The 22,967-nt window shown below is 39.4% G+C and overlaps 1 protein-coding gene and 1 non-coding gene across 6 annotated transcripts in view; one reads left to right on the top strand and one right to left on the bottom strand.

Annotated features, from left to right (window-relative positions):
- Atrx (ATRX chromatin remodeler) overlaps positions 1 to 21,180 on the top strand; it is a 177,726-nt gene extending 156,546 nt beyond the window's left edge. For all 5 annotated transcript variants that reach the window (XM_070040154.1, XM_070040155.1, XM_070040156.1 and 2 more), the window contains 5 exons: positions 12,904 to 13,053; positions 14,597 to 14,722; positions 15,744 to 15,839; positions 17,071 to 17,199; positions 18,223 to 21,180. In XM_070040154.1, coding sequence (XP_069896255.1) covers positions 12,904 to 13,053; positions 14,597 to 14,722; positions 15,744 to 15,839; positions 17,071 to 17,199; positions 18,223 to 18,501 — 780 coding nt within the window. In that variant the 3' untranslated portion in view covers positions 18,502 to 21,180. The remainder of the gene's footprint in view (positions 1 to 12,903; positions 13,054 to 14,596; positions 14,723 to 15,743; positions 15,840 to 17,070; positions 17,200 to 18,222) is intronic.
- LOC138840627 (U6 spliceosomal RNA) lies at positions 8,684 to 8,790 on the bottom strand. The gene has a single exon (XR_011376178.1). It is a non-coding gene; the product is annotated as a U6 spliceosomal RNA (small nuclear RNA).
- Positions 21,181 to 22,967: the final 1,787 nt, after the last annotated feature.

Here is a 22,967-nt window from a genome sequence, read left to right on the forward strand (position 1 = left end):
CCTATAGTCCTAGCTACTCAGGAGGCTGAGATCTGAGGAATCACAGTTGGAAGCCAGCCTGGGCAGGAATGTTGAGACTCTTATCTCCAATTAACCATCAAAAGCTGAAAGTAGAGCTGTGGTTTATGTGGTAGTGTTCTATCTTTAAGCAAAAAAACCCTCAGGAACTGCACCTGATCCTGAGTTCAAGCCTCAGGACTGGCAACAAGCACAACGCCCCAGGCAGTAAAAGTGGCACACACATTTTTGTCTTTCCTGTCAAGCACTATTCTACCTGAGGTTGATTTTACTCTTACTTGCTCCACCACTTAATTATGTAACATGGAACCTGAGCAAGGGTTAACATCTCAGTATTGTTTTGTGTGCCTGTACTGGAGATGAAACCCAGGCCTGCTGTATGCTAGGCAAGCGCTCTGCCACCTAACTACATTCGCAGCCCCTCTTAGGTCTTTTTAAGTGGGGACTGCATGTTGGTAATTATAGGGAGAACAAAATAGGGATTTAAGCTAAGTGAGGCTTTAGGTTTGCTTTCTCCACCCTGATGTTGTGTACAATTTTTCCCCCTTGTCTTTAGTCCTTCCTGCGAGCTTTAATACCTCTAAACATAGTTTACTGAACAGAGATGTTATTGTATGGTTTTATCAGCCATAGTGCGTGGTAATGGAAAGGTTTTACCTTATTCCTTTTACCACTAGAGTGAAATTTCACTCCATTTCCACAATTTAATGTGACATATGAAAGAGCTAATCAACCTGTTTCAGGAACCTTTTCGAAACTGATATTAACTTCTGAGAATAAAGGTTCAGAAGGACTCATTTAATTAACTGTAGTACAAGTGTTAATAGCATGTAACCCATTTTACAGGGCAGGGAACAGGTGGCTTGGAAAGATAAACTGCTCAAGGACATAAAGCTAGTAAGTGGTAGAACTCAGATTTAAATCCACTTAAGAGCCTGGATCTGAAGTGTCCATACAAGAGTCACTAGCCACATGTGGCTGTTTACATTTACATCATTAAAACTAAAGTTTAAAAAGTAAGTTATTTAGTCATACTACTTCTACTGACTCAAGTGTTCAAGTGACTCATGTCCTGAGTGGCCAAAATACTGGACAATACAGAGAGAGAATATGCTACCTCCATCATTGTATAGCTATCTATTACTGTTGGCTGGCATTGCTGTTAAGAGCTATTACCCAATATCTGTATGTGGCTCAGGTGGTACACTCCTTGTCTACCTTGCTTGAGGCCCTGGGTTCAATCCCCAGTATTACTGCATATAAATCTCCCAGTTTACAAAGGTACCTACCATTTTTGTATTTAGGCGTGTATTAAACTTTCATTCAAAATTCAATGTTGAATTCAAGTGTTCTATCATGATATCCCTTGTAGGGAAAAGCTTAGATAACAAGGCTACATAGCCTTTTGTCTTTTTATTTTCCATTTATTGAAATTTAGAAGGATACACCAAACATGTTGTTAGTTCCTTTTTTTTTTTATTGAAACAATGATTTTTGTTAGTTCCTTATAGTCAATAATCTTTCATGAATACAAGTATTTGAGCACTACAGCTTGTGTAGTATCCTAAAGCGCTGTTACTCTGTTGCTTGGCTAATTCAGATGTAAGTCTTGCACATGCTTGTAGTCCTAGAACCCCAGGTAGCTGAAACAGGAAGATCACTGGATCAAGGCCAGCTTGCACTACACAGCCAGACCCTGTCTCAATTTTTTTTTTTTGGTCAGTCGTGGGGCTGAACTCAGGTTCTGGGCGCTGTCCCTGAGCTTTTTTTTTTTTTTTTTTTTTTTTCTTCTCTACCACTTTGAGCCACAGTGCCACTTCCGGTTTTCTGGAGATAAGTCTCATGGACTTTCCTGCCCAGGCTGGCTTTGAACTGTGATCCTCAGATCTCAGCCTCCTGAGTAGCTAGGATTACAGGCATGAACCACTAGTGCCTGGGTTCAAAATTTTTAAAAATATGTGTTTTAACACTCAGAGGAAGATGAGCAACAGACAGTTTAAGCTGTGATACTTGCAGGCAAATTGAGTGGGTGACATAGCTCACTTTTGTTTTTTCAATTACTAGATTGCATGGCTAAACGGGTTATATCAGACATATTATTTTGTACTCTTGAAGAATATAATAATGCAGGAGAAATTTGATGAATAAATGATTTCTAGATGTCTTATGTATCACTTATTTTATTGTCAGTTGTGAGGCTTGAACTCAGGGCCTGGCTGTTGGATCTAAGCTCTTTTTGCTCAAAGCTAATGCTCTACCACTTTGAGCCTCAGTGCGGCTTCCAGTTTTTGAGTGGTTAATTGGAGATAAGAGTCTCAGAGGGACTTTTCTACCTGGGCTAGCTTGAACCACAATCCTCAGGTATCAGCCTCCTGAGTAGCTAGGATTACAGGTGTGAGCCACTGGCACTCAGAAACTTATTCTACTATTATTTATCACTCATTTTCCTATGTTTCTTGAAAATATAAGTTGAGCTGGTAAGTAGCTACTTTCGTGTGTGTGTGTGTGTGTGTGTGTGTGTGTGTGTGTGTGTGTGTGTGTGTGTGTGTGTGTGTGTGTGTGTGTGTGTGTGTGTGTGTGTGTGTGTGTGTGTGTGTGTGTGTGTGTGTGTGTGTGTGTGTGTGTGTGTGTGTGTGTGTGTGTGTGTGTGTGTGTGTCCTGGGGCTTAAACTCAGGGACTGCACATTGTCCCTGAGTTTTTTCACTCCAGTCTGCTACTCTATCACTTGAGCTGCACCTATACTTTCTGGCTACTTGGAGATTAAGATTCTCACAGGCTTTCCTGCTCCAGCTGGCTTTGAATCAAGGCATGAACCAACACTGCCCAGCTTCATTCCTATTTTTGTGTGTCTTCTTGATTCCTTGTTACACCATACCTATAGCTGAGTTAAAGGATGTTTAGAATGAGAACTGATTTCTAATTCAGTCTGTATTTCAAACGCTGCAGTCTAGAAAATCACCGTAGTCATAGAAAGTGTACAGTGACAGCTTTCTACCTCACTGTGGCATATGGCATGTGTCATAATTGTAACAGATAACCAATTTTTAAAGGTTAAATGCTGAAAATAGTATCTACTTCTTTAAATGTTAAATTAAGGAGAAAACATTCTTATCAAAGTCACTTTGGCAGGCTTGTCTTTTCACTATCTTATTTATACCAACAATTTAGGGATCTCAGTATATTTATAAATGCTCCTTGGCAAAGGTTATGGTGGTCTTGACCCAAAAAAATCTGATATGAAGTGTTTGGTGCACTTCATTCAATAAGCTCTATGGTTACTTATCAAGTGCACTATGTTTTTTCCAGTGCAGTTTGTGAAGAAACAGACTTCAAATTCACAAGTAGAAGCTTTTTTGACTAGGAATATTAAATTTCTTTACTAAAAATCTAGCCTTCTTTAAGTAGTAAAAGGAATTTTTCATCGTGTTTTGAGTGGGTCATATGGCAGTTAAGTATTGTAGTGACATTTTATTTCCAGATACTCTGCAACTCAAATTGAAACTGATGGCAAGCAAAATCTTTGTGAAACGTGGCAAATCCCTACCTTACCCCCAGGCAAAGCCTTGATGGTTTTTTAACAATTTTATTTTCAAGGTTGAATTTCAGAATTAATTAGATGGGAATTTTTGTCAGCTTGCCAAATACTTTAAACTTCTAAATAAATTAACTTAAACTTCTAATTTATCATTAATTTTGTTTTATTAATTGAACTAGTCATTTTTCAAGCTTAAACTAATTTAGGTTGTTAGCTAAAATATTGACCATGCAATTTTTTTTCAGTTTGTTGGACTTTTTCAGTTATTGAAGCAAAAAATAAAGTTTAAACGAAGAAAAGGTACACATTTGGATGTAATTTAAACCTCATTTTGATGACTGTTGGCTTAGTGATTATAGATTCTGTTCCAGTATTGTTTTCAATAATAGTGTTACTATAGCAACTAATATAAATGCTGCTTTAAAGGGGAAAAACAAAAGCCTCTCCACTGATTGTATTGTATATGGGATGAAATTTTTCCTTTATTAACTTTTATAGCTTGTTCTGAACTTTGCAAAACTTTTTCCCAGAGACATAAGCTGAGGATCCTGTTACAAATACTTTCCTGCCCTCTTGATCTCATCATTTGTTTCTTGTATTGATAGAGTACTGCAATTAGTGTACAACTAGAAGATTTGGAAACTGTGATCTCTTTTCTCTTATTTGGATCTCACACAGAAGCAGCACTCTGGAAGAAGGGAAGATTTCTGCCTTCCTGTTTCTTAGCTATTGTATACAACAAATTGCTAGTTCTCAAAAAATCAGTTAACTTAGTAGTAGCTCTTCTGGTTGATAATGAAGATTATCATACACATCCTTAAGTCCTTGAGAATTATTAGTGAAATCAGTAGATGAGCAGGTAAACAAAATATATTAAAATGCTCCCATGAGCTCATTTCATTGCAGATTGTTCAAAGAACAGGAAGCAGTCTTAATGTTTGAAAAAAATCTCCTAAGGGATTGAATAGATGATAAGAATAGATAAAGTTTGGAGGCTGGGAAGGTGGCTTAGTGGTAGAGCGCTTGCTTTGCATGCCTTGAGGCCCTGGGTTCGATTCCTCAGCATCACATAAGCAAAAAGAAAAAAGCCGGAAGTGGCGCTGTGGCTCACGTGGTAGAGTGCTAGCCTTGAGCTGAAGAGCTGAGGGACAGCGCCTAGGCCCAGAGTTCAGGCCCATGACTGGACCCCCCCCCCCCCCCAAGAAAAAAAAGAATAGATAAAGTTTATCTCTATGATGTAAGCTTTGTGCAGCTTAGCCATTAAAAATGAAGAATATTTGCATTTGATGTAAAATTCAAATGTCCATGGAAAGATATTAAGAAACCAAGTAGGCTTCAAGATTAAGTATTAATACATTGCCATTTTTATTCAAAGCTGGGTGGTGCAGACACAAGTGTCTGTGTAAGTGTGTGGTGCGAGCAAGTTACCTCTGGGTTTTGTAGTTGGGTATTCCTATTCTCCTTCATTTCTTTCAGTTTTTTTTTTTTTTTTTTTTTTTTTGTCGGTCGTGGGGCTTGAACTCTGGGCCTGGGCGCTGTCCCTCAGCTCTTCAGCTCAAGGCGAGCACTCTACCACTTGAGCTACAGCGCCACTTCCGGTTTTCTGGTGGTTTATTGGCGATAGGAGTCTCATGGTCTCTCCTGCCCGGGCTGGCTTTGAACCGCGATCCTCAGATCTCAGCCTCCTGAGTAGCTAGGATTACAAGCGTGAGCCACCAGCTCCCGGCTTCTTTCAGTTTTTTGTGAAGAGAATATGTAGTAGTCATAAGAAGCAATGTGGACAGGTTTTTGCTTTGATGGAAGGAAGGAAGAGATGTGTTGGGAACAAAGGGTCCAAAACTTATTCATGATGGAAAAAGAAAGTCACATGAATTTTCCTGTTACTTGAATTTCAGTAGCCCATAGGTCTAAAGGGATTGTATGGGCAAAGACCCAAATCTCCCAAACCTGACCTTAATTAGATGTTCATGCTTGATTTTTTAATAGGCTATATTTTGTGAGAGAAAACTTTATATTTGAGATTTCCCAAAATTATATCTCCTGAAGATGAACTTAGTTTTCTTTCATTAAATTAACAAATGCTAATTTTAAATTAAATTAAATTTTGTTGTTATTATTAATGTGATATACAGAGTAGTTATCATTTTATAAATCAGGTTAATGAGTACATTTCTTTTTTTTGGATAATGTCACCCTTTCCTTTGCTTTCTTTCAGTTTCCCCTTCCCATCCCTGTCCTCAAGTTATATAGTTCATTTTCTACATTCTGTTTTTGTGGGTTTTTTCATTAAATTAAACAAATGCTATTTTTCAAAAGTATAAAATGTTAAAAAGTTACAAAAATAGACCTATTTACATTTCCCTATCCCCCAGAATCCTTCAGAGGATTATCTTTTTTGTCTAATTAAGTGTATTTGGGGAATAGAGCAACTATGCCTTAAGAAAACAAGCATTCTTTGTAAAGGAGTCCGAAAATTTAGTTTTCAGTCTCAGCTAATCCTTAGCTGTATAATTGCAAGAGTTTCTTTGTTCCTCTGATTCTCAATTTCTCCTTGTTCCAAGGTAATAGATTTGGGCTTTGAAAATTACAGGGTACTACGGACTGCCCTGATAGGCTGTCTGATCTGTCATTCTTAAAGGGTGTGTGTGTGTGTTCATTTGTGTATTCACATGCATAAATGAATTTCTGGGAAAGTTTTCCCTACACACATAAAAAGCAGTGTCTGAATTGTGGTGCTTATAAGTGAGAAGTAAGAATATACTTAATTGACATAGTATATATTCTCAAGGAATTAGATTTTTTTCTTTATTCTGGTGGGGTTTTTTTTGTATATCATCCTGTTGTCTATAAGCAGCAAATATTTCTTCCATGTTTCACATTCAGACAAGCTAAGTTATTATCTAATGTTATAGAGAGAATGAATATAGTGGCACAGCCAAAAATTAATTTAGTTCCTAGGATACATTCTCTTGGTCTTCTCTTTAGTAGCTGTTTTTGGGAAGGGAGAAAAGTGGCTCACGCCTGTAATCCTAGCTACTCAGGAGGCTGAGATCTGAGGATCACAGTTCAAAGCCAGCTTGGCCAACAAAGTCAGTGAACCTTTTTTTTTTTGTATTTTGTTTTTAAAATTATTGTAAAGATGATGTACAGAGGGGCAACAGTTACATAAGTCAGGTAATGAGTACATTTCTTATTTATTTATTTATTTATTTATTTATTGCTGGTCATGGGGCCTGAACTCTGGGCCTGGGCGCGGTCCCTCACCTCTTTAGCTCAAGGCTAGCACTCTACCACTTGAGCCACAGCACCACTTCCAGCGTTTTCTGCTTATGTGGTGCTGAGGAATCGAGCCCAGGGCCTCATGCATACAAGGCAAGCACTCTACCGCTGAGCCACCTTCCCAGCCTGTACATTTCTTTTTGAACAGTGTCACCCCCCTCCCTCTTTTTTTTTTTGCCGGTTATGGGGCTTTGAACTCTGGGCCTAGGCACTAGTGCGTCCTTCAGCTCTTCAGCTCAAGGCTAGCACTCTACCACTTGAGCCCAGTGCCACTTCTGGCCTTTTCTGCTTATGTGGTGCTAAGGAGTCAAACCCAGGGCCTTATGCATTCAAGGCAAATCCTCTACCACTGAGCCACCTTCCCAAGCCCCCCTCCCATTTTCTCCCAGATGTTCCCCTCCTGACCTCCACCATGACTTTTCTCTCCAGTTAACCACCAAAAAGCCAGAAGTGGAGCTGTAACTCAAGTGTTAGAATGCCAGCCTTGAATTTTGAAAAAGCTAAGGGATAGCATCTAGGCCCTAAGTTCAAGTCCCAGTGACTGGCACCAAACAAAAACAAACAAAAAACAAAAAAAAGAAAAACGTACTGATACTGACTATGGTTACAATAATCATGTAATGCTAAGTAGAAGTAAAATCAGGGAGAATCTGAGAACATCTGAGTTCTGTAATTTATTAGATTATAGATGTACTGACTTTTCTAATTATATTTGTTATGATCACTTAAAATTAGTGTTTTTTTCAGTTTTAGAATTTCTTTTACTAAATTATATCTCTTCAGTCATGCTTGAGGGGTAGATATAGGAGTCATACCTCTAAGATAGTATTTTATCTTTGGGCGGGGGTGGGGGGTTGGTAGTTACTAGGGTTTGAACTCAGGACGAGCTTGCTAGACAGATATTCTACCATTGAGCCATACCCACAGCCCCTTTTTGTACTGGTTATTTTTAAAAAATTTATTATTATAAAGGTGGTATACAGAGGGATTATAGTTACATAAATCAGGTAAAGAGTGCACTCCTTTCTGGACAATGTCACCCCTTCCCTTGTTCTCTCTCAGGTTTTCCTTCCCATCCCCACTCACTATACTGGTTATTTTTGAGATAGTGTCTAGCTTCCTACCTAGATGCTGAGCTAGAGCTAAATGTGCCACCTTTAGGCCTACTGTGGTAGCTAGGATGACAGATATGTGCCACTACTCCCAGTTTCTTTCCACTGAGATGAGATCCTGTAGATTTTTGTGTCAACCTCCCACAAGACTCAAAATGACAGGCTTGTGCCAGTTTACCCAGCTGTAGTAGACAAAAGGGATCTTTTCTGTCCCTTTTCTTCCTTCCTTCCTTCCTTCCTTCCTTCCTTCCTTCCTTCCTTCCTTCCTTCCTTCCTTCCTTCCTTCCTTCCTTCCTTTCTTCCTTCCTTCCTTCCTTCCTTCCTTCCTTCCTCTTTTTCTCTCTTTCTTTCTTTCCTTCTTTCTTTTCTTTCTCTCTTTCTCTCTCTCTTTCTCTTTCTGTTTCCCTCCCTCCCTCCCTTCTCTCCCTCTCTCTATCTCTCTTCTTTCTCTCATTCTTTCTCTCATTCTTTCTCTCTTTTTCTCTCCTTCCTTCCTTCCTTCCTTCCTTCTTTCCTCTCTCTCTTTCTTTCTTTCTCTCTCTTCTTTCTTTCTCTCTCTTCTTTCTTTCTTTCTTTCTTTCTTTCTTTCTTTCTTTCTTTCTTTCTTTCTTTCTTTCTTTCTTTCTTTCTTTCTTTCTCTCTCTCTCTCTTTCCTTCTTTCTTTCTTTCTTTCTTTCTTTCTTTCTTTCTTTCTTTCTTTCTTTCTTTCTTTCTTTCTTTCTTTCTTTCTTTCTTTCTTTTTTTATGGAACGCTTCACGAATTTGCGTGTCATCCTTGCGCAGGGGCCATGCTAATCTTCTCTGTATCGTTCCAATTTTTGTATATGTGCTGCCGAAGCGAGCACAAAATCAGTAGCTTTTTTTCTTTTTTGTCAGTCATGGGGCTTGAACTCTGGGCCTGGGTGCTGTCCTTCAGCTCTTCAGCTCAAGGCTAGTGCTCTACCACTTGAGCCACAGTGCCACTTCCTCTTTCTTTCTTTCTTTCTTTCCTTCCCTCTTCCCTCTTTCCTCCCCTCCCCTCCCCTTTTGCCTTCCTCCTTCTCCTCCTCCTTCTCTTCCTCCTTCTCCTCCTCCTTCTCTTCCTCCTCCTCCCCCTCCCTCTCTCCCTCCCCTTCCCCTCCCTTCTTCTCCCTTCCCTCCCCTCCCCTCTCCTCTTTCTCCTGAGACTTCAAGTCAGGACCTGGACACTATCCCTAAGCTTCTTTTGCTCAAAGCTAGCATTCTACCACTTGAGCCACAGCACCACTTCCAGCTTTTTCTGTTTATGTAGTACTGAGGAATCAAACCCAGGGCTTCATGCATGCTAGGTTAACACTCTACCACTGTGCCACATTCCCAGCCCAGCATTATTTTTTAATACCATGAATTAATACAGACTGGTACATCTCCCTGTCTTCCTACTTAGTAACTAACTATACTTTGGAAGTTGATGTAGTGATGAAAAGCCTATTCAAAGTGCCATAGACAAAAGAAGTCAGATTTGGCCGGGTGCCAGTGGCTCATGCCTGTAATCCTAGCTGCTCCGGAGGCTGAGATCTGAGGATTGAGGTTCAAAGCTAGCCTGGCAGGAAAGTCCATGAGACTCTTATCTTCAGTAAACCACCAGAAAACCAGAAGTGGTACTGTGGCTCAAATGGTAGAGTGCTAGCCTTGAGCTGAAGAGCTGAGGACAGCGCCCAGGCCCAGAATTCAAGCCCCATGACCGACCAAAAAACAAAAACAAGAACAAAAGAAGTCAGATTTGTTTGGTAGATTTCTACATTGGAGGAGGAGAGAATTGAATCCCTCTCTTTGTATGGTCTTTTAATGTTTTCTAATTTCAACAAAGAAAATAACATTATGAACGTCAAATTTTAAGTTTTTTGCAGAGACTTTGAAGTCAGGGCCTGACACTTGACTAAGCTAATACAATACTGCTGAGCCATACTTCCAGCTCATCTATATTTTCTACTTGAAAGGAAATACGTGTTTCAAATGTTTATTTTGATAGGAAAATAAAAAATACATATTAAATAGAATATATGGAATCAGTGTCAGCATTTGCTATTATGTAAGAAAGAGGGCCTTATATTTGAGTCTTACCAATTTGTTGAGTGCTACCAGTTGGACCTAATACTCCAGGTATAGATAAACATATAAAGATGCAATTCTTTTCGAGTGTGGTTATTTTTTTTGCATGAATTAAGCATTGCTAGATGGAGATTAAATGTGAGTTTAATGTGCTATATGTACTTTCTGTCCTTCATTTAATCAGTAAGTATGTTCCTTTACTAAATTCCCATTCAGTTTGGATACAGAGTTTATCCTAGGAGAACTTATTACTAAAAGCAACAGAAAGTGTGTGTGTGTGTGTGTGTGTGTGTGTGTGTGTGTGTGTGTGTGTGTGTGTGTGTGTGTGTGTGTGTGTGTGTGTGTGTATGAGAGAGAGAGAGAGTGTGTGCATGTGTTGGACCTAGGGCTTGAACTCATGGCTTGTGTGCTGTCGCTGAGTACTTTAGCTCAAGGCTAGTTCTCTACCATTTGAGACATAGGCACACTTCTGGCTTTTTTTTGGGTGGCTTATTGGAGATGAGTCTTATAGACTTTCCTGCCTGGGCTAGCTTTGAACCGCAATCCTCAGATCCTAGCTTCCTGAGTACCTATAATTACAGGCATGAGCCACCAGCACCCAACTGGAAAGTTATTTTTTAAGTGAATTAAAATTTCTTTTATATATCTATGTTTTCATGTGTACTTTTTTTTAGTTCCAGTCCTGGGGCTTTAACTCAGGCCCCTTAGCTTTTGTGCCAAGGCTAGCACTCTGCTACTTGAGGCATATCTCTACTTCTGATTTTTTGATGGTTAATTGGAGATGAAAGTCTGACTTTTCTGCCTTAGCTGGCTTTGAACCACAGTCCCCAGTTCTCAGGCTCCTGAATAGCTAGGACTACAGGTATGATCCATCAGCATCCAGCTTATGAATATTTTTAATTTAATTTTTTTTTGTCGGTCGTGGGTCTTGAACTCTGGGCTTGGGTGCCATTCCTGAGCTCTTCAGCTCAAGGCTAGTGATTTGCCACTTGAGCCACAGCGCCACTTCTGGTTTTCTGGTGGTTAACTGGAGATAAGAGTCTTACAGACATTCCTGCCTGGGGTCACTTTGAACCATGATCCTCAGATCTCAGCCTCCTGAGTAACTAGGATTACAGGCGTGAGCCACCAGCACCTGGCTATTTTTATTTAAATTTTAAAAATTAGTACCATCCATGATTTACTTTAGTTATCTATCTCAACTCGTTCTCATTTCCATGGTCATAATTACACAGATCAGGAGTTTAGTGATCTTAGAATATGTATATAAGTGGTCCCAGTTTTTACACAATTTAACCTTAAAACATGGACTTAATAGGAGCTGGGGATATGGTGCAGTGGTAGAGTGTTTGCCTCGCCTGTGCTAGGCCCTGGGTTCATTCCTTATATTATATGTTATAATTAAGCTATTCTGTACCTATTTAGATTAATTTAGATTTTTTTGGTTGGTATTGTGGTTAGTAGCTAAAGTGTCTATGAAAATAAAGTTCTTAAATACATATAAACAGGCATCATGTTTTTTAACCACAACTATCCAATATAATGACTAATTTCTTTTTTGCCAGTCTTGGGACTTGAACTCAGGGCCTGGGCACTGTCCCTGAGCTTCTTTTGCTCAAGGCTAGCAGTCTACCGCTTGAGCCATAGCACCACATACAGCTTTTTCTGTTTATGTGGTACTGAGGAATCTAATCCTGGGCTTCATGCATGCTAGGCAAGCACTCTTAACACTCGGCCATATTTCCAGCCCATAATGACTAATTTCAAAAGATTTATGTTAACATTTATCAACTAAGCAAAAAACACAAGGCATATGAAAAAAATTGGAGTAAATGCCCTTAAAAGCCTTAAAGTGGTAAAATTTAAAAACTGAATTTCTCCTAGCTTGACAGCACACACACTTGTAATCCTAGCTCTCAAGAGGCTAAGCAAGAATATTGTGCATATACGTCAGCCTGGGCTACATAGCAAGACCCGATCTCAAAAAGGTTTTTGTTTTTGTTTTTTAAATTTTTTTAATTGTGAAAATACTGTACAGAGGGGTTACAATTACATGAGCAAGGTAATGAGTACATTTCTTACCAAGCATTGTTGCCTCCTCCTTTGTCTCCCCTTCCCATCCCTTCTCATCTCCTCCCCTGCCCCTGTCCCCTCCGTCTCTCGGCACCAAAGTTATAAATTTGTTTTTCAAAAAGTTTTTTGAATCTCTAAACATGTTGTGGTAAACATGAAGTTACTAGTTTTGAGTACAGTGTTGCTGTGGATGCATGCTTGTAAACCTAGATACTCAGAGGCTGAGATCTGAGGATCTCAGTTTGAAGCCAGCACAGGCAGGAAAGTCCAATTAACCACCAAAAAGGTGGAAGTGGAGCTGTGGCTCAAGTCATAGAATGCTAGCTTTAAACAAAGGAGCTCAGGGAGACAAAGGACAGTGGGTGAACCAATGGAACAACGATACTCACAAGGCAATATGTTAGAAATGAACTTTACAACTTGGAAAGGTGGGATTGGGGGGAGGGAAAGAGGGAGAACAATGAGGGGAGGGGTAATAATGTTGACAAGAAATGTACTCACTACCTTACATATGTAACTGTAACCCCTCTGTACGTTACCTTGACAATAAAGTTAAAGAAAAAAGCTCAGGAACAGTGTCCAGGCCCAGAGTGGACCCCCAAAACTGGCGTGTGTGTAGGTGCATGTGCACGTGCGTGCGCATACACACACACACACAAAGTGTATGATGTTGTATATTTTATGGCTGTTTGTAAATAATTTATAGTATATATTGAAATTTAAATAGTTTCTAGTCTAACAATTGGCTATAGAATTAAGGGAATATGGTCCAGAGGAATCAAATAACTCCGTATCATTTTAATCCCTCATAATAGGATACCATACTTGCAGAACTTCTTCAAATACATAAAGAACACATTGTAGGATATCATGAACATGACTCTCTGTTGGACCACAAAGAAGAGGAAGAGTTGACTGAAGAAGAAAGAAAAGCAGCTTGGGCTGAATATGAGGCAGAAAAGAAGGTAGTTCATTCAGAATGCTACTTTGAGGGAAGAGGGCTATTTGAGAGAGGAACGGGACTGGGGAAACAAGAGGGTAATGGGGGTATGTGTATGCATATATGAAAATGTCACAACAAAACCTTCTTACAATATGCTTTTGGGGCCAGGTATGGTGATACATGCCTGTAGTCTCAGCTATTTGAGAGGTTGAGGCAGGATTACTTGAAAGTAGCCTGGGCAACACAGTGAAACCAGCCAAGTTTGAAAAAGCATAAAATGCCTTTTAGTTTGGAGTTTTATGTTAGTTGTTTTAAAAAGCAGTAAAGAAGAAAAGGGTCCCCTTTGAAGACATTAATAATACAATGAGTCTTGGGGCTGGGAAGGTGGCTCAGTGGTAGAGTGCTTGCCTTGCATGCCTGAGGCCGTGGGTTCGATTTCTCAGCACCACATAACCAAAAAGAAAAAAACCGGAAGTGGCGCTGTGGCTCAAGTGGTAGAGCGCTAGCCTTGAGCTGCAGAGCTGAGGGACAGCGCCCAGGCCCAGAGTTCAGGCCCCACGACTGGACCCCCCCCCCAAAAAAAAAATAGTATGATGAGTCTTCAGATATAGGGTCCCAATTGTGAGTATTCATTTATGAGCTTTCGCTACCTATGAGAGGAGGAGGATAGGTGAGAAAAAACAGTAATATTAGCTGAGCACCTGTGGGTCACACCTATAATCCTAGCTACTCAGGAAGCTGAGATCTGAGGATCCAAGTTCAAAGCCACCCCAGGAAGGAAAGTCTGTGAGACTCTTATCTCCAGTTAACCACCAGAAAACTGGAAGTGGTGCTATGGCTTAAAAGTGGTAGCACACTAGCCTTGAGCAAAACTGCTCAGGGACAGTTTCCAGGACCTTAGTTCAAGCCCTATAACAGACCAAAAAAAAAGCAGTAGTATTTTCCACCTAGTGCTTGCTGAATTGCTAGCTGAAGGGAAGCTGTATTTTTAGCATCAGTTAACCCTCATGAGTACTAGCTTGCTGGCACTTAGACTTGGAGGTAAAAGTTGCTTTAATATGTATACTATGAAGTCTCGATTTGTACTAAATATCATAACATGAAGTATGTTATTATTGGACATTAGTGTCAATCTCCAGCAGCAACTTTACTTCAAATAGTTCTACGTTTGAAACAGCAGTCCACTGGAGCAAAAAGGACCTGCACATGTGAAACCTTATCCTAATACCTGAATCCTTTTAAAACTCCTAGTGCTTTGTACCAAACTTCTTAAACGTTAATGTGCTGTTGGGAGTCTCAGCAGAATTCCAATTGCCTCATTTCTGTGGGAATTATCAGAAAAAAGAGAGTACACCTTTAGGGGGTTAAAGCTTTCTGTGTAATAAGATCTTGGTTTCGGGTGAAAAGGGTGTTTTGTTTGTGTGTGGAAGAGTGTTAATAATTTCCTAGATCTGAGAATGGGTTCTTTTTTAAACCAGTAGGTGCTGTCAAATTTCAAGTTTTGAATCACACTGTGAAAAGTGCACAATTTTTTTTTTTGCTTTTTTGTTTTGTTTTGTTTTTAGGGACTGACCATGCGTTTCAACATACCAACTGGGACCAATTTACCCCCTGTTGCTTTCAACTCTCAAACTCCTTATATTCCTTTCAATCTGGGAGCCCTGTCAGCAATGAGTAACCAACAGCTGGAGGTACGTTGTGCACTTCACATGAATTCAAGACAATCTCAAATGCCTTATTGTGAAATCTCCTCTTTGGGAATATCCCATTCTCCACAAGATCACCTCTGAATAGACCCAGGCATTTTTCTTTTTATTTGTCAACTGATACAATTTGTTCTGTGCACAAGGGAGTCAGTCCTTGAAGGAATGAAGGATTTTTAATTAAGGAATAGCTGAATAGCTAAGGAAATAGCGCACTGTCTTTAGTGATTAATATAAGGAATCAATTGTGTGTCTAATGTTCAAGAGTAAGACAAATACACACATTAATTTACATTCTATTGTGATGTACAAGGCACTATTAGTATTATGAAATAGAATATAGTATTATGGGGGCTGGGAATGTGGTTTAGTGGTAGAGTGCTTACCTAGCATGCATGAAGCCCCAGGTTCAATTCCTCAGTACCACATAAACAGTAAAAGCCAGAAAAGGTGCTATGGCTTAAGTGATAGAGTGCTAGCTAGCCTTGAGCAAAAAGAAGCTCAGGGACAGTGCTCAGCTCCTGAGTTCAAGCCCCAAAACTGGCCAAAAAGAAAAGAAAGAGAGAGAAAAAGAAAATAGTGTTACAGAATAGTATTATGAAATAGAAAACTAGGACTAGGAATGTGGCTTAGTGATAGAGTGCTTGCCTAGCATGCATAAAGCCCTGGGTTTGATTCCTTAGAACCGCATTATCAGCAAAAGCTGGAAGTAGCACTGTGACTCAAGTGGTAGAGTGCTAGCCTTGAGCAAAAGAAGCTCAGGGGATAGTGCCTAGGCCCTGAGTTCAAGCCCCAGAACTGGCAAACAAAGAAAGAAATAGAAAACTAGAACTGCATATTATTGAATGAGAAAAGGTTGATTTTTCTATACAGATTGTTTTGAATTGAGTCCATGATTTCCCCCTTTAAATGTGATTATTTTCATTTTAAAACCAAGAGGAAGGAGCCCCTCACTTGAACATGATGCTGGAGTTCTACCCTTGCTAACTTATTTCCTATATTCTTCTAGGACCTTATTAATCAAGGAAGAGAAAAAGTTGTAGAAGCAACCAACAGTGTGACAGCAGTGAGGATTCAGCCTCTTGAAGATATCATTTCATCTGTAGTAAGCATACTGACAAGTTGTCTTATTTCAACTCCCAAATTGTTACCTCCTCTTCTGCCACACCATTTCTTTATCTATCTATTTATCTATCTATCTATTATCTATCTATCTATTATCTATCTATCTATTATCTATCCATCTATCTATCTATCTATCTATCTATCTATCTATCTATCTATCTATCTATCTATCTATCTATTTTATCTATCTTTTTTATATTGGAGACAAGGTCTTGTGTAGCTCAGGCTGGCCTCAAAATTAAGACTCATGCCTCTGCCTCCTGACTGCTAGGATTTTAGGGATGTACTACCATGTCCAGCTGTTTTAATTTTCAGTTATTGTTGTATTGCTTCATGGGAATGTATTAAATTTGCTATGAGAAAAAAGAATTCTTGTAACTTGATTTATACTAGCTGTACTACTAAACTAGATCATAGTCACAAACTATCCTTTTTCTTTGGTGCCAATGTCAGGGCTTGAACTCAAGGTCTGTAGCTCTTAGGCTTGGCTTTTTTTGTTTACAGCTGGTGCTCTACCACTTGAGCCATGCCTCCACAGCATTTTTGCTGCTGAAGTCTAGACTCATTTCTGACTTTTTTGCCTAAGCTGGCTTTGAACTGTGGTCTTCAGATTGGGCCTCCTGAGTAGCTAGAATTACAGGCACAAGCCACCAGTGCCTGGCTATAATCCAATAATTTTTGTTATTGTTATAAAAGAAGTTGGATCTGAGCTGGGAAGGTGGCTCAGTGGTAGAGCGCTTGCCTTGCATGCATGAGGCCCTGGGTTCGATTACTCAGCACCACATAAGCAGAAAAAAAAGCCAGAAGTGGCACTGTGGCTCAAGTGGTAGAGTGCTAGCTTTGAGCTGAAGAGCTGAGACAGCGCCCAGGCTCAGAGTTCAGGCCCACGACTGTACCCCCCCCCTCCCAAAAAAGAACTTGGATCTAAGATTAAAAAATGTAGAAAGTATGTGCATATTATTTGCATAAACACATTTTAATTACCATTTGCAGTAATTAAATCTAAATAGTTATTTAATTCCAGAGATAGTGAGCCTGTGTACTATACCATAGTGGACAACTTAACACTGCTTTCACAGTGCTTTCCTTTAGAAACGAATTAAAGCAAGGGGAGGGGCACTTTGTAAAATCCTGAATATCTTTAAGTACCTTAATGATTTTTCCCACAAGTGTACTGTCATAAGGAATAAAATGAATGATTTTTCTTTTAGTGGAAGGAAAACATGAATCTCTCTGAGGCCCAAGTGCAGGCATTAGCCTTGAGTAGACAAGCCAGCCAGGAGCTTGATGTGAAGCGGAGGGAAGCGATCTACAATGACGTATTGACAAAACAACAGATGGTAAGAATTCTCACTACCTCTAGGTTAGGTTTACTTTCTTTGAATTATAATATAATAATAGATCTGTGTAACTGTATCAGTAACCATTCCTCCTACAGAGAGGATGGATGGTCACGTTGATTATTCTAGAAGGTTTTTCAGAACCCTCGTAAAGATAATTCATTTGTTAGGAAGGTGGAAGAATTTCCCATTGCTGACACCACTTAAAATATGCATAGGCTATCTTTTATTATAATTCTATTTTTCACATAGCATAGATATTTAGGAACTTCTGCCAGACTTGTATCACTTTTGCCATTTTTACATGGCTTCTAAAATGTAGACTTTGCGGTATATTTAAATTGAGAATGAGAGGTGGAGCCCTGGATGATATATATTGCACGTTCCTGCTATATTACATAATTCTTCAGAAAGCTAGCATATTCCAGAATCCTTGATCGTCTTTCCCAGCCCTGTGCCAGCCATCTGCCTCACACTGCACTGGGAAATTTCAACTCTTGACACCAAGGGAATCAATTTCTGTGGCATGTATTTTACTTCGAAAGCACGACAGAATTGTGTGGTTTTTAAATGATCTTAAGAAATGTGAGACATTCCAGGTAGGAATTATTCCTACTACAAACACTTTTCCCTTTGGTGTTTGTCACTGAAATGTTTATTTGCCTGTCATCATGTGAAAAATTCAGAAGAATGTCAAAGAAAAGAGACTTGACAAAAAGGGCTGTAACTAATACTTGAAACTAATCACAGTGCTGGGCAGGTTACTATGGCAACTAACCTAAATGCTGCTTGCAGTACAATAGTCAAGTCATTAAGAGAATTTAGCCTTAAATGGTGTTACTAACTGGTTTCTACAGTAATGGGCCTATGAATGCCATCAAATTAGTAATGGTGATAACAATAATGTGTTTTCCTTTTGGTATGGTACCCCCTGAACAAATTGATTTTAACTCAAAACTTGATCCTTGCCTTTTGGAGACAAGTCATACACTTGTAACAGCTTCTACCTCCCCCCCCCCCCAGTTAATCAGCTGCGTCCAGCGAATACTTATGAACAGAAGGCTTCAGCAGCAGTACAATCAGCAGCAGCAACAACAAATGACTTACCAGCAAGCGACACTGGGCCACCTCATGATGCCAAAGCCCCCAAATTTAATAATGAATCCTTCCAATTACCAGCAGATTGATATGAGAGGAATGTATCAGTCGGTGGCCGGTGGGATGCAGCCCCCACCACTTCAGCGTGCCCCACCCCCCATGAGGAGCAAAAACCCAGGACCTTCCCAAGGGAAATCAATGTGATTTTGCACTAAGAGCTTAAAGGATTGTTAAAATCATAGAAAGATCTTTTATTTTTTTAGGAATCACGACTTAACAGAACTCAACTGTATAAATAGTTTGGTCCCCTTTAAATGCCAATCTTCCATATTAGTTTTCAATTTTTTTAAATAGGGCATACCATTTCTCCCTGACATTTGTCAGTGATGTTGCCTAGAATCTTCTTACACACAATGAGTACAGAAGATATTTCAAATTGTTTTCAGTGAAAACAAGTCCTTCCATAACAATAACAGCTCCCCAGTTTCCTCTCAAATTTTTATGCCTGCTTTTAGCAACCGTGAAATTGTCATAAAACTAATGAATTTAGAAAAAGAATATAAAGATTTCTATATTCGTTCTTTACATATGAAAACCACACAGCTGAGTTCTTAGAGTTGATTCCTCAAGTTAATGAGCTACTTTTGTACTTAACCCATTTCTGGATTAGAGTAATTGAAATGGTCTTAATGTTCTTTTGACTGAAGTCTGAAACTGGGTTCCTGCCGATTTGTGTCCGTGGTTGAAAGTTGGAAACTAAGAATTATCCTTGACACAGAATTGTGTGCAATATCCTTCAATCCTACTACTACTCTAAAGTCAGGGAGGAGTCTGGCAGGTAGCGTAGCATTTTAGAAACAGCCTTAAGTACAGCCTAAGAAGAGAATTCCTTATTCTTCTAGAGTGTTTCTGCCATTTTTATTTTCAGTTCAGTGTGCTGAAAGAATTCCTGGTAAACTTTCAGGGTTGTGGATTCTCTTCCCCACATGCATTTTCTTTCTTTCCTCTGGCACTGATACAAAGTACATCTCCTCTCTGCACGGTGCCAGTGCTAGTGCTTCATCCTGTTGCTGGCAGTGGGATGTGGACTGAGAAAATCAAGTTTCTAGCATTTGGGGAGATGAGCGCTGAAGTTGTGGTTGTTGGGTTCACACCCTGTTTTTAGAAACAACACCAAAATGGCAGAACCATTGCTGACTTTTAAGTTCACATGAGGAATGTGCTTGAACAATTCCCAGTACTGTCAGTATTGTGAGATAGATAATTCCTCTTTTTAAAGATAAGGATCACTGGCTTCTATGCTTTTCTGTTCTCTCATCACTGTTCTGTTCCCAAATTTCCTTACATTTTTCTCAAAAATTTTTAGAGCTTATATATATATATATATATATATATGCATATATATGTATTTTGTTTTCAGTTTAGATCTGTGAGGTGACTTCTTAATGGAAATTAATTCATGTAGTATTCTTTTTTGAAATTTTACTTAAAAACCCATTACCTTTCTTTTTCTTCAGGTTTTTTTAAAGACATAATTTTATTCATATTCATTTTGGTTGCTTGAATTTCCTAAAAAAAAGGATTGTTTTTGACTACCAGAGTCAACTCAACATGGCAAAACCATTTTTGAGATGGTGATGAAACAGGTTTAAAACAGCTAAAAGAATTCTGGGGTTAGGGTGGGGGAGCTGCATGGAGGATTTGCTTTGCTCTCACTGGATTAGGATGATCTGAACATTAGCTAAATTTTTTTGGAGTCATTTGGATCCGAAAGAGGTTTCCATTTTTATCTTGGAAGAACTTTGTGGGAAACTGTCCATAAGCACTAGAATTATAATATAGAACTTGTGAGGTCCAGTGGACCCACCCCCTGCCCTCCATTGGTAAAATGTTGCCAACCAAATGTGTGGATTTAGATATCACACCAGCCATATCACAAAATTTATTTAATTGGGATGGGTGTGGAGGGGTGCAGGTGTATGTTTACTTTAGAAGCAATGAAAAAGACAAGATTTATGATACAAATATCTGAGGCTAGTAGTCTCTTGGCCAACTGTTGCCAGTTGGTGTTTCTAAGTCCAGATCACTTTAAACCTCATTTACCAGACCTGGGGATTTTCAGCATGGTCTAATTATTTACTCAAAGCTATAGATGTGAACATTATAGGCAACCTTCTAAACCGTTTCATTGTGGATTCCACTCTGAACTTAAAGAATGATACTTAGAAGGACTAATTGGAATCAGAGTTTGAAATAAAACTTGGACCACGTTGCATACACTTTCCTCACTTGACATTTTTAGCTACATAATCTGTACTTTGAGTATAACATCGAGTTTTAACAAATAATCTGAAGATAAAAACCACATCAAATACTAAAAAAGGCTCATTTTTTATATTTGTTTTAGATGTTTTAAATAGTTGCAATGGCTTAAAAATGACAATTTAAAATGTTGCTTGTAATACAGTTTTGCCTGCTAAATTCTCCACATTTTGTAACCTGTTTTATTTCTCTGGGTGTAAAGCGTTTTGCTTAGTATTGTGATCTTGTATATGTTTTTGTCCCAGTTGTATAGTATTGTTTCAGTCCATCATCCAGCTTTGGCTGCTGAAATCATACAGCGGGGAAGACTTGCCTTTGTTTCTGTTAGACTGCTTTTTGGTTCTGTATTGAGTATCTTAAGTACTGTAGAAAAGATGTCATTTCTTCCTTTAAGGCTGTTTTGTAATATATATAAGGACTGGAATTGTGTTTTTAAAGACAAGCATTCAAGTATGACAATATACTATCTGTGTTTTCACCATTCAAAGTGCTGTTTAGTAGTTGAAACTTAAACTATTTAATGTCATTTAATAAAGTGACCAAAATGTGTTGTGCTCTTTATTGCATTTCCCCAGCTTGGAAAATCTGTGCCCATACTGTTTCATAGAAGATATATTGCTTTTGATGTCCTGTATAAAGATGGTGGTGCTTTTGCACACTGAGTGAATTGAATACTGGGACCTTAAGGAGCTTGGCTTTTGAATCTGTTATATACTAAACTCTGTAAAAGGAGATCTCTAACCTCAAAAAGAATTTACATACCAGGAAGCCTGTGTGTGTATGTGTGTTAGTTTTGGTCGTCTGTGTGTCATCCTACCTCTTAACAGCTGTATCATTCACTCATTTAGGTACCACTCACACTCAATCCGCAGGCCACCTACCATCTAGCCTTTCACAGGAGGTACATGAAAGCTGTATCATCTGGCCTCCAGAGAATCTGAAAGTTCTGCACACCTCCCTTGGTGATGTTCATTTTTCTTGTTTTCTTTTTGTGTGTGTGTGTGTGCCAGTTCTGGGACTTCAACTCAGGACCTGGGTGCTGTCCAAGAGGTGTTTTTCCTCATGGCTAACACTCATCACTTGAACTGACTCCTTTTTTTTTTTTGGAAGTTAACTGGAGATTGAAGTCTCATGGACTTTTCCTGCCTAGGCTGGCTTCAAACTGTGATTCTCAGATCTCAGTCTTCTGAGTAGCTATGATTACAAGTGTGAGCCACCAGCACCCAGCTGCAATGTCCATCTTTAATGCCTCTCATATCAAATCAGATCCTCACTTACGTGCTCCACACAAATCTTTACAGCAGTTACTCTCCCCCCACCCCTTAGTAACCGATGCTTACTACATGGCTATAGATAGAAGTCAGTATCTACAATCAAATAGGCCCATCTGTCACAAGCTTACTATACTAAAATTATGTTCAGGTTATTAGTCATGTTACCACATGTGCTCTCCACACATGACCTGGCTATCTCCAAGAGAATGATAAATTTCCCACCACTGTTTTTTTTTTTTTGGTCAGTCATGGAGCTTGAACTCAGGGCCTGAGCACTGTCATTGAGCTCTTTTGCACAAGGCAAGAGTTCTACCACTTTGAGCAACAACGCCACTTCTGATTTTCTGGTGGTTAATTGGAGATAAGTCTCTCAGACTTTCCTGGCAGGGCTGGTTTTGAACCACTATCATCAGATATTAGCCTCCTGAATAGGATTACAGGCATGAGCCACTTGGCACCTGGCTGATTTTATTTTTTTGTGATAATTCTACAACCTGAGCCAAACTCAAAGGAGTGGCCATGTCTCAAATGTTTTCACCTGTGCAACATTATACACATCATCGAAGGGTGAGGAAAAATTTAATACAAAATTTCTATTGTGTCTAAGCCTAATCAAACTCATGTTGGATTTAAGAATGGGGTAGCACCTCACCCCTAAGAGTTTTACTCCTTGAGGTGCCACAGAATTCCCTTGGGATATATAACCTGCCATGATCTCAATAACCTTGCTGACACCACCATCCTAAGCTAACCAAAGGAATCCTCCCTTCTGGAGCTCTGGGGATCTCTCTCTTTCTCCCCCCCTCTTCCCTCCTCTCTCCTCTCTCCTCTCTTTCTCTCTCTCTCTCTCTCTCTCTCCCTCTCCCCCCCCCCCCCTCTCTCTCTCTCTCTCTCTGCCATTACATACCTTCACCAAGGAAGAAAGCATCAATTGATACCTTTACTAAGGCGAAGAAGGCCACACACAACTTTACCTGAAGGAATGAAGAGGTGAGGCATGCCCTCTTTAATAATGGGATATGACACAAGCAGTCTATGCACTTCCAGAAGGCTACTAAGAGACCTCTGCTTAGT

Source organism: Dipodomys merriami, unplaced genomic scaffold (assembly GCF_024711535.1).
Source record: "Dipodomys merriami isolate MVZ:Mamm:240054 unplaced genomic scaffold, mDipMer1.0.p SCAF_3, whole genome shotgun sequence".
NCBI classification, from domain to species: domain Eukaryota; kingdom Metazoa; phylum Chordata; class Mammalia; order Rodentia; family Heteromyidae; genus Dipodomys; species Dipodomys merriami.